The sequence below is a fragment of the Osmia bicornis genome, chromosome 8 (genome assembly GCF_907164935.1).
Source record: "Osmia bicornis bicornis chromosome 8, iOsmBic2.1, whole genome shotgun sequence".
NCBI classification, from domain to species: Eukaryota; Metazoa; Arthropoda; class Insecta; order Hymenoptera; family Megachilidae; genus Osmia; species Osmia bicornis.
The window spans coordinates 5378237-5388221 of record NC_060223.1 but is presented as its reverse complement, the minus strand read 5'-3'; the positions used below and the strand labels follow the sequence as shown (position 1 = coordinate 5388221).

The 9985-nt window shown below is 28.7% G+C and overlaps 5 protein-coding genes across 11 annotated transcripts in view; 2 read left to right on the top strand and 3 right to left on the bottom strand.

Annotated features, from left to right (window-relative positions):
* Positions 1 to 371: 371 nt before the first annotated feature.
* Positions 372 to 3400, bottom strand: LOC114879867 (asparagine synthetase domain-containing protein 1). 5 transcript variants are annotated; one of them, XM_029195219.2, is made up of 8 exons: positions 3308 to 3400; positions 2936 to 3094; positions 2779 to 2872; positions 2512 to 2712; positions 1520 to 2440; positions 1031 to 1443; positions 785 to 966; positions 372 to 704 (listed from the first exon to the last, which is right to left on the bottom strand). In XM_029195219.2, exons 3-7 carry the CDS (start codon positions 2839 to 2841, stop codon positions 792 to 794), a joined length of 1773 nt encoding a protein of 590 aa, XP_029051052.2. In that variant the 5' UTR covers positions 2842 to 2872; positions 2936 to 3094; positions 3308 to 3400; the 3' UTR covers positions 372 to 704; positions 785 to 791. The 5 variants fall into 5 exon arrangements, with proteins under 5 accessions (XP_029051052.2, XP_029051053.2, XP_029051051.2 ...); XM_029195220.2 differs by having other exon boundaries at positions 2779 to 2879; positions 3183 to 3309; XM_029195218.2 differs by having other exon boundaries at positions 3183 to 3309.
* Positions 3401 to 3446: 46 nt separating this feature from the next.
* Positions 3447 to 5812, top strand: LOC114879868 (hydroxysteroid dehydrogenase-like protein 2). The gene is made up of 8 exons (XM_029195223.2): positions 3447 to 3621; positions 3903 to 4066; positions 4156 to 4369; positions 4456 to 4661; positions 4733 to 4930; positions 5020 to 5232; positions 5286 to 5414; positions 5584 to 5812. The coding sequence occupies exons 1-8, from the start codon at positions 3581 to 3583 to the stop codon at positions 5694 to 5696; spliced, it is 1278 nt and encodes a 425-aa protein (XP_029051056.2). The 5' UTR covers positions 3447 to 3580; the 3' UTR covers positions 5697 to 5812.
* Positions 5813 to 5833: 21 nt separating this feature from the next.
* LOC114879877 (S-adenosylmethionine mitochondrial carrier protein-like) lies at positions 5834 to 7573 on the bottom strand. The gene is made up of 6 exons (XM_029195236.2): positions 7393 to 7573; positions 6969 to 7125; positions 6747 to 6856; positions 6444 to 6684; positions 6235 to 6373; positions 5834 to 6164 (listed from the first exon to the last, which is right to left on the bottom strand). Exons 1-6 carry the CDS (start codon positions 7456 to 7458, stop codon positions 6017 to 6019), a joined length of 861 nt encoding a protein of 286 aa, XP_029051069.1. The 5' UTR covers positions 7459 to 7573; the 3' UTR covers positions 5834 to 6016.
* A 180-nt stretch (positions 7574 to 7753) lies between these two features.
* The window catches only part of LOC114879872 (ras-related and estrogen-regulated growth inhibitor), an 83479-nt gene continuing 81247 nt past the window's right edge, over positions 7754 to 9985 (top strand). For both annotated transcript variants that reach the window (XM_029195227.2, XM_046286817.1), the window contains exon 1: positions 7754 to 7779. The gene's annotated coding sequence lies outside the window, so the exon portion shown is untranslated. The remainder of the gene's footprint in view (positions 7780 to 9985) is intronic.
* On the bottom strand, positions 7906 to 9966 carry LOC114879881 (RING finger protein narya). 2 transcript variants are annotated; one of them, XM_029195239.2, is made up of 5 exons: positions 9350 to 9966; positions 9118 to 9231; positions 8870 to 9051; positions 8598 to 8803; positions 7906 to 8518 (listed from the first exon to the last, which is right to left on the bottom strand). In XM_029195239.2, the coding sequence occupies exons 2-5, from the start codon at positions 9224 to 9226 to the stop codon at positions 8341 to 8343; spliced, it is 675 nt and encodes a 224-aa protein (XP_029051072.2). In that variant the 5' UTR covers positions 9227 to 9231; positions 9350 to 9966; the 3' UTR covers positions 7906 to 8340. The 2 variants fall into 2 exon arrangements, with proteins under 2 accessions (XP_029051072.2, XP_029051073.2); XM_029195240.2 differs by having other exon boundaries at positions 9425 to 9966.

Sequence of the window (9985 nt, the reverse complement as noted above, 5' to 3'; positions counted from 1 at the left end):
TTAATGATGGATGAAAATGATCAAAGTTGAAAATTTATGTTTGAAGCATTGAATTATTTTTATGCTGAAAATATAAAATATTATATGATTTTCAACAATTTATGTAAACAATTAACAGGGAGATATAGACTTTAAATATATGTTTGACTCACAGATGAGATATGAAATAGAGCTGCCGTCTTATTGAAGTTCGTGTCTCACGTTCTGAAATACCGACGTAGCATAAAATCATTTTTGCTAACCGTCGTGTTGCGCACTCTACGACGACTTCAGGAACTACATACAACATTCAATAGGAGTATCCATACTATATGTTATCTGATATTACTCTAAATAACTTATACATGATAGATTTGGTATACAATATAAAATTCATTATTTTGTTCATTTATTTTGTTTATACATAAAAAACTATATAAGGTTAAAAAAATATTTTTATAAAGTCAAGCACATACTAAGCTAGAACACATAAAACACACAAAAAAGCAGTAACACACATGAAATATCACAGATTTGCTGAAATTAGGCATACTTTTGAGGTAGACTGTAACAATTCAGGGTACACTTGTATGCTTTTGGCTTCATAATTTATTAATCTTGTATTGTAAACCCCTCAATGCCCATTTCAATTTCAAACAATTCTGAACACTTTTTTATCATACTTATGACAAGTATCATCCTGTCAAGTAACATTAAAAAACTAACTGCAATAAACATTTAAAAAATCCCAACATTAGATATTTTATAATCTTATTTACCAATACCTAAATAAAACTATACATACCGTCATTTTACAAACGATTTGATATATCTTTAGCATTTTCTTTACTATTAGCAATTCGAGATCCAAATTGAAAAGCTCTCTTAGGAAAATTTGCAGTATCTTGGAAACCAAGTTTACAGGCCACCAAACGTAATAATAATTTATCTCCTAAACCTGATGTCATTTTATCTGTTGGATAACACCTATAAACAATTTCAGGATATTAGTTCTTTGCCATTAGTATTATTCTTTTATCCTTTGATTTACCTTTCCCATGGTTTTAATTGTTGAACATATTGTACTAGATTTTCATCCAAGTATGGCAGTCTAGATTGCCGTCCATGATCAGATACGATACGATCATCACGGCCTAAATTTCTTTCAGAAATTCTGGCTAGTTCGATGTTTAACTCTTCTGCTAAAGCATCCCACCCTTTATGCCTTAATATCGTTCTATGCCTCATATATCCACCAAATAATTCGTCTGCCCCCATGCCTAATAGAAGTACTCTACAAGGTGATTCATAGATGTTAGCACTTCCATCAATTGTACCTTTTGCGCGACTTGCAAACCATACAGCACAACCTAAACTTTCATCCAATATGGTACAAAGTGGATACAGTAAATTACAAATTCGGGAAGAACGATGTTTCTGCAACTCTGTCTGACTAACATTTACCTGAAACAGATGAAAAACATATATAAAGATCTATCATACCCATAAATTATAAAGATTTGACAGTAATGATACTTGCTTCTATAAAATTCCATTTCCTCTTTGGACAGATCCTTGAAAGTTCCATAAATGTTTGCTTCCCAGTTTTTCTATCAGGAACATCATACTGGTCTTCTGTAGCTTGTTCACCATTATTTGTATTGGATTTTCTAGATATATTAACGGACTTTTCAAATGCAACATTTATCAAATCAATAGATTCGTTTTGTAATACATATTTGTCTGCAATTAATGCTAAAATTGCAGAATCCAAGCCTCCAGAAAATAATATGCCTACTTTTGCATGATTACATTCAACTTTTTCTCCGTTTAAAACTAACTGTACACACATTTTACAGAATTTTGGCTGTTTCTTTATTCTAACTTCTACAGCTTTATGAAGGAGATGCGATAAATGATCTACTCTTTCATATATTTCCTTACTTTCTAATAAATACTTTAATGTTTTGTAAAAATTGTCAAGACAAGAACTACTTTCTAGATATTCCAAATCTTTAATATCAGGATGCATGTGCAAATGTGTTAAAGTATCAAATTCCAATATAGTTTCTCTAATGTTAATGTCTACATTTAAGTGTGTTTCTAATGTTTCAATGATATCTGTAAATCTTAAATCAGGTTCTTTCCATGGATAGCATGAAAGATTTACCCTTGAACTAGTTAAGTTCACTGCAAAAATTCCAATTGCAGGAACTTCTGTAATCCCATGTAGTTCTTTGCTAGCAACAGATGTTAAAGTCAAAACATTTTCATCTGTATTCACTTTTAAGAGCAGACTATGCCTTCCTATAATATCTCTACCAAAATACAAAATATTAGTTGACTTTTGAAAATATATAAAGCTATATGGACCTTGTATTTTTTGAAATACAGGTATGATATTTAAGGATGATTGAAGAGCATTCAACATTATATCGGTATCACACATGTTATCTTGTGCCTAGAAAACATATAAAATTAAATACAAAAGTTTAATGTACTTAATACATTTATATGATGTAAAATATTTACCAAATCTCCAGAAAATATATCTCCATTCCACAGAAGTATATTTCCAATAGAATCTATAGCAGGTTGTATATTTAAATTGGAACCTTGCATCCATAGTACAGAAGCATTAAAGTGTCCAAACCAATTTGGAGTTAAATATTCAATTCGCTCTGTTACTTTATCAGGACCACGGGCACATATTAAGTCTTTACAAGCATTCCACTAGAAAATTATACTTCTATAATTTATTTATTTCAACTTATGATTAATATAATTAAATAATAATACCTCATTTGGTACTTGGGAACTCTTCTCATGATTTTGTGAAATATAACAGAATATACCACACATTGTTGTACCGGTATAAACATAACCTTGACTTCTGAAAACTAATATGAATGAAATAACTTTATTTAGAGTATATATATATGTATACACAGTTTACCTATGATATTTTTATGTTAAACAATATAATAAAATGTTTCAAAAGTTCATTTTTCACCAAGTTCACTGGATAAACGTTCAAACTTCCTTTTAGATTGTTGTCAATATAAAGACATCAGCAAAACAACAATGATTGTGTAAATAGAATAAGTAATTTATTCTAAAAATGAATCTTGTATTAGATATTATATTTCCTAACGATACATATATATACATATACTGATATAAAGATAAAATATAATATTTACAAAAACTTATGCAAATCAGAAACACAAAAACCCTAAGAGACAATTCTGACATTTAATTTTCAACTAAAGACGATTATAGATTTTTATTTTTCATTGAATATTTATATTAATCTGTTGAATCTTACTTATGTTCTAAGGTTTAAATTTACAGACATAAAACTGGTGCATTAATTTGCGGGACACTAGTCCCCATTATTGTGATGCATGAAATTTTCGCCATGTTGTCAAATACATACATATAGTAATCTTACAATTTACAACAATGATAATTATTGAAATTGGACATTAAACTGTGACGTTTTTCGAAGCAAAGTGTACTTTTTTATCTGATTATTTCTGCTTATATAAATATACACTGTTACTACAATAAGAAAGTTCTTTAATTATTATTAACTCTTATGGCAGTTTCTCAATCTGTTTACAATATGATTAACACAGGGTATGTATTATAAATTTTATAAAATATTTGTAAATTAGTTAGATAAATCACTTTAAAATATAATGAATATTCATTTCTACTCATTTTAATACAAATATGACAGAGCTAAAATTATATATTCCAACCTTCCATTTGAAGTAGTTAAACAGATTTGATATATCAATAAAAATATGTTTAAAATTATATGGAGTTAAAATTTGTAGATTCAATTAATATAGTTGTTATATTATTTATGTATTAGTTAGTGAAATGATTACACAATATATGGGTATTTAAAATAGAAAACTTGCGGGTCGTACAATTTTTATTACTGGAGCATCAAGAGGAATTGGAAAAAGCATTGCTTTGAAAGCTGCAAAGGATGGAGCAAATATTGTTATTGCAGCTAAGACTGCAGAACCGCATCCAAAATTACCAGGCACTATATATACTGCAGCTAAAGAGAGTAATTATAATATACATTTTACATACAAAATCATCTGCATTTCATTTTCTTTAATTCATTTTACTAAATAAAGTATTCAATTGTTTTAGTTGAACAAATGGGTGGAAAAGCATTACCTTGTATTGTAGATGTAAGAGACGAAGCACAAGTAGTTTCTGCAGTAGAAAATGCTGTTAATAAATTTGGCGGTATTGATGTTGTTATTAATAATGCAAGTGCAATTTCTTTAACAGGCACATTACAGACCGATATGAAAAGATATGATCTTATGAATACTATCAATGCCAGGGGAACATTTTTAGTGTAAGCACACAAATTCCATATTATATGTTGATGTAACCTTCTTGTGTAAAAATTGAAGTTACTAATAGTACAATAATTATTTTAAGGTCTAAAGTATGTTTACCCTATTTACTGAAAAGCTCAAATCCTCATATAGTGAATATAAGTCCACCATTAAGTATGAAACCAATATGGTTTAAAAATCATGTAGCATACACAATATCTAAATTTGGTATGTCAATGTGTGCTCTTGGAATGGCAGAAGAGTTTAAAGAAAATGGTGTAGCTGTAAATGCTGTTTGGCCAAAAACTGGTACACTATTTACTTTCATAACAATGTTTTGTTTTTATTCATTAATTTTTAACTTTATACTTTTATTTTAGCCATTCATACTGCTGCAATTGAAATGTTATCTGGTCCTGATTCAAGTGATTTTAGCCGTAAACCTGAGATAATGGGAGATGCTGTGTATGCTTTAATTTCCAAGGACAGTAGATCTATTACAGGACAATTTTTAATTGATGAAGAAATATTAAAACAGGAAGGAATTACTGACTTTACTGAGTATGCATGTAATCCAGGTTTGTTTCGTGCAATATTCATTTTATCAACTTTTTTTACAACTAATGTAAAATACTAATATTTTCTATAATAACTGTGTTTTTTCTAGCAAACAAAGACAAATTGATGCTAGATTTCTTTGTAGAAGAAAATTTAGATTTGCAAAATGATGCAAAAATTGTTGGCATGCAGAAAACTGCTACCACACAAGATGGTAGTAAATCAAATGCAAAAGTTGCACAAATATTCACTGCCATTGAAGCTAATTTAAACAATGAACTTGTTAACAAAACGGGAGCTGTATATCAGTTTAATGTTAAAGGTAATAACCTTTGTATAGCATTTAAGATTGTGTTCTTAACATAACTTTTGTAGGTGATGAAGCTAGTATATGGTTCTTGGATCTTAAGAATGGAAAAGGTGCAGTAGGAAAAGGAGAGCCCAGTCAACCACCAGATGCAGTACTTACGATGGACTCTCAAAACTTTTTTGCAATGTTTACTGGTATGTAGATACATATTAAAATAGGCCATAATGTTTTTATAGTGGAAAATTCTACAACTACTCTATTTAAATATATTTTATGTATAGTACAGTATATCATGTTTATGCACTATTCATACTTAAATTATAGTAATTTGTACTAATGATTACAAATTTTATGCTTACTAAGGAAAACTGAAACCTGCGTCAGCGTTCATGATGGGAAAATTGAAGATTAATGGTAATCTTCAGAAAGCAATGAAGTTAGAAAAATTAATGTATAATTTAAAATCTAAACTTTAAGCGCTACAAAATGTTGTATACTTTAAAAGAAAGATATACATATACCTTCAAAAATGTTAAATAACTTTTTTAAAAAAGAGTTTATATATTTATACATAAATGTTATAAAATGTTTATATTGCGAAAATGTCGTTATTTTTTATAAATAATTACTGTTAAAACGAAATGTATATACAATTTTCAAAAGTAAGTATAAAATTTATTTTTATAACTATATAAGTGCATCTTTTATATATAGTAACTGTAAATATTATTATATTTACTAAGTTGTACTTATTAACAATAACACTTTGACTAAATTTGTTTAATATCTATCAACATTACTGACATTTATCAGTTTGTTCAGTAAGAATAGAAAGAGGCAAGAAATACTGCATAACTGCAGTTCTTGCTCCTTCGTAAGTTCCAAAGAAAATGAAACCTCCCAAAGTTATCCACATTACTCTAGGACCAATACCAGCAAAAAGTCTATAAAATTTATAATAAATGTTTTATAAAATCAAAACTAACTGTAATGTATATAAATGTTAAGTCTTACCCATGTAAGCCCTTTTCGTTATAAACATTTTGTATAACATAAAGTACTTTTAATTTTGAGGCACTCTCATTTTTATGTGAAAGCATTATTCTTGTTTTTATAACATCTAGTGGTGTTGTGATAGCAGCTGATATGCCACCTAAGAGGATTTATGTTATCAATTATGCAACAAATAAAACTGTACAACCTATTGTTATAAAATTTTATACCTGCAATTGCACCACATATCGCACTTTCTGCTGGTAAGATATCTCTATCAACATTTGAACTCCAAATTTTTTTAAAGCCCTCCCATAATGGAAACTGTATTAAGCTAAAAGGCATATCTCTTATTACTGTGCTCCAGTAGCCACAATACAGTAATCTAAGACTGACATCTTTTCTTTGAAATATTAAAGCTTGCTTTCTTTGTTTCAAAACCTCTATTGGTACTCGTATTAAACAAGCTACCTACGTTTAATACATATGAAAATTTGATTTATAATTCTGTTTTAATTGTATATATAATTTACCATTTCTGCTAAAGATGCTGCACTCATATGTAGCAAAGAGTGATATCTTTCAGGTACACGGGGCTGTGTTACATTTTTGATACCTTCGTAAGTTACAAAGAACAAAGATGCTGCAATATTGTAAAGAACATTATGTATATATTTTTATTTTACATACTTCTCTCTATATATATATTAAATTCTTTTACATGTTAATCATGTTTATACAACATGTATTTTTACCAGTTGGTGCAGAACCAATGAACACAGGAAAAATTCCTTTATAAAGATTAGAAAATCCTCCTGATTTCCTAAAACCCTGTTTAGACTGTAGTCGTGTCTTTAATGTGTCTAATGGAAATAATATTATGTCTACAGAAACACCAGCTAGTCCTCCTGCCTATTCAAATCAACATTATTACATTGTAAAACAATGAATAAGATTCTTGTTTTCTAAAATAACATTATATTAATCTAACTAATCTTGATAAACTTAAATATTAAATCGAAAATAAATTTGTTGAATTTTACTTCTTAAAAATATAAAACTGTAGTTTTTATAATTAAAAATTCTAGTTAAATTTTCCGCAATTTCTACAGTGAACCTTGTAGAAATATCTGACACGTGCTATAGTAAATTATGTAGAAATTATCATGTTTTACTTACTATCAACGATGTAATAAATGAGGCTTTCGTATCTGCCACTTTTAATTGTTTAGGTTGTGTTGTCATTTTGTATTAATGCTTATAACTTTACCATTGTTACATGTATTTATTTACCATTGCTATTATTCGTTTAACGATAGACCATACCTTTCATACGACAAGTGTTCGTTCGTTCTACGCATGTTGACCCTGATTGGCTTAAATATGCTTCGTCTGCGCAAGCGTGTCGTGGTACCGGACAGCATACTTAGTGGTCTTATATTCGGTATACCCTTCGACTGTTGACGTTATCGCTTGTTTTCTCTGTTCATATATTTTGTCCACCGTGTATACAAGTGCGACGTTAGAAATAAGAATAGAGGGCCTTCCCGAGCGGCGCAAAAACAGGTATGGTCTTTCGTTGAACGAATAAAATACTATGCTAACACAAATCGCACGTGGGCAAGAAGGCCATAAACTGTACACAATTATATATGGCAATGTAGCTTTTATTGAACATTAATGAAAACATGAATTATTTTTAAATTGTTAGCTTACTTAGTCTACAATCATGAGGTAATCGTTAATCTCATGTTATCATGTAATTATTTCTAAATTTATACATTTATTCAATGTTACGATCAAAATAAACTTGTTTTTCCACAGATATTTTTCTCTTAAAATATCTGTTAGTTGTCAAGACCTATGATTGATGGTAAAAATAAGCATATCTGTATTTTTCAAAGTACTACATGTAAATTATTTTATCTTCGATTTTACTTAACCTTTTCACTTGTTTCTGTTCGTCATAATCATTGCATTTTACAATGCTTAATCGATATAAAACAAAACTACAATTTATAATTTAAAAACTTAATTTAAAAATTTAAAAATTATGTTTAAGAATTTCTGAAAAGTTGATTAATAAATACATATAATACTTAAATCTTGAAAATATTAGAATCGTATTTAACGTCTAAATGTATAAGTAGAATTAGAATCTGAAGTTCCACGAGAACCAACTGATTTTACAGATAGAGGATAAGGTATACGAAAACCTTCTAATATTGTATGTCCTCTTCCTACATTAAAAGATTGACTTGATATATTAGTTCCGCAAGATGAAAAATATGAATTTGGTGCTTGTCTATAAACAGAAAAGATTAAATATTTTCAAAGAAGAAATTTCATAGAATAAAATTACTATATATATATATATATTATACCTGCTGTTTGCATTTCTTTGATTTTGAACGCTTAATGGTGTAGAATCACTCAAAGAATTTAGTGTTCTATTGTTTACTTCAAAGGTCATAAGTTTCTTCTTTTGTTCTGTATTTTCCGTTTTGAGCTTAATATATTTGTCTCTCAGCATTTTTATATTATGAGTAAGATTATAATAGTGAGACTTCAGTTTTTCATACTTTTTATCCTTAAATTTAATTAATTGATTAGATTCTTGTTTTCATTAAATATAAAAAAAATTAATAAACCATACAATCTCATAGAAACGTTGTATCATAATTTTCACTTGATTATTTTGGAATCCACATATTTTATGCAATGATTCCAATGATTCATTGAGTGGAGCAAAGAAATTTTCTACTTTTGCCAGTGATGGTTGTTGTAACTCCACAGAAAATATATCTGGTTGCTGGCACTGAGGACACTGCTTCTCAGCTATATTACAAGAAATATATTTTCATAAATACTGATTATCTTGGAAAATTATTTTATTAAATTTACCTTGCTGTATGCATCCATGACAATATATGTGACCACATTGTGTTAAGCAAAATGGTTTTTTCCCCCTGTATGGTGTAGCAAAGCATTTATTACAAATGAACGTATCCATACTCTCTGAACATAGAAAACAAATATAAAGTTATTTATTTGCAATGTACAAAAGTTGATAATATTTAACAAAATTAGAATCATAGAAAACTCTATAGTGAACAGTTGAATTAGAATAATATACCATATTATGAAATAGACAAATTGTTTGGTATTTCTATAAACGTTATGCCACTATTATAGTATTGTAAATGTTTACCTTTTATAAAATATACGGGAATGTTTGAATACGATTCGAATTTACTTTTTGAACAGTAATTTGATGAGGGTTTCACCACTAGATGGCTATAGTGTTTCAGCGTCCCCAAAGTGTTATTTTTTAAATAACAAACGTAAGGCTCGCAGCTAATTGAATTAGGATTATTTTATTAGAACTAAATCCATAGAATATTTTACTAATGCCAATGAATCATAAAAGTTGCTTATTTTATGGAAAAAAAGGGATATTTAATTTTGTTAGTTCTTGCGCTCACCGCTAACTGGCGCCACTGGTATAGTTTTCAAACTGGGGCGTGCAATTTAAAATTAAAATGAATAAAAAGTTAGATTTACACAGCATTTTTAGCTTTTTAGCATTTTTCTATTTTTTTACATAAATTCATTCCCTGGAGGTATGTTATTATAGTAATTCAAGGACCACCCTCTTACACATCCTAACTACTCTTTAACACTAGATTGCCAGACTCACATCCGTCAAAATAGTATAGCACATATGGATTTTGGAACTAAGGAGAGGGGAGGGGAAGGGATTAGTATTTGT

What these genes read in the sequence shown, in the direction of transcription:
- LOC114879867 (XM_029195219.2), bottom strand. Translation starts at nt 2,841, where the DNA reads ATGTGTGGTATATTCTGTTATATTTCACAAAATCATGAGAAGAGTTCC. An exon ending in ATATATTTTCTGGAGATTTG is followed by an intron (nt 2,441 to 2,511) that starts GTAAATATTTTA and finishes TATGTTTTCTAG; the next exon opens with GCACAAGATAACATGTGTGA. An exon ending in GGAAATGGAATTTTATAGAA is followed by an intron (nt 1,444 to 1,519) that starts GCAAGTATCATT and finishes CATCTGTTTCAG; the next exon opens with GTAAATGTTAGTCAGACAGA.
- LOC114879868 (XM_029195223.2), top strand. Translation starts at nt 3,581, where the DNA reads ATGGCAGTTTCTCAATCTGTTTACAATATGATTAACACAGG. An exon ending in TACAATATGATTAACACAGG is followed by an intron (nt 3,622 to 3,902) that starts GTATGTATTATA and finishes TATTTAAAATAG; the next exon opens with AAAACTTGCGGGTCGTACAA. An exon ending in ATATACTGCAGCTAAAGAGA is followed by an intron (nt 4,067 to 4,155) that starts GTAATTATAATA and finishes CAATTGTTTTAG; the next exon opens with TTGAACAAATGGGTGGAAAA.
- LOC114879877 (XM_029195236.2), bottom strand. Translation starts at nt 7,458, where the DNA reads ATGACAACACAACCTAAACAATTAAAAGTGGCAGATACGAAAGCCTCA. An exon ending in CATTTATTACATCGTTGATA is followed by an intron (nt 7,126 to 7,392) that starts GTAAGTAAAACA and finishes TGATTTGAATAG; the next exon opens with GCAGGAGGACTAGCTGGTGT. An exon ending in GATATGTGGTGCAATTGCAG is followed by an intron (nt 6,374 to 6,443) that starts GTATAAAATTTT and finishes AAATCCTCTTAG; the next exon opens with GTGGCATATCAGCTGCTATC.
- LOC114879881 (XM_029195239.2), bottom strand. Translation starts at nt 9,226, where the DNA reads ATGGATACGTTCATTTGTAATAAATGCTTTGCTACACCATACAGGGGG. An exon ending in TCATGGATGCATACAGCAAG is followed by an intron (nt 9,052 to 9,117) that starts GTAAATTTAATA and finishes CTTGTAATATAG; the next exon opens with CTGAGAAGCAGTGTCCTCAG. An exon ending in CAAAGAAATGCAAACAGCAG is followed by an intron (nt 8,519 to 8,597) that starts GTATAATATATA and finishes TTCTGTTTATAG; the next exon opens with ACAAGCACCAAATTCATATT.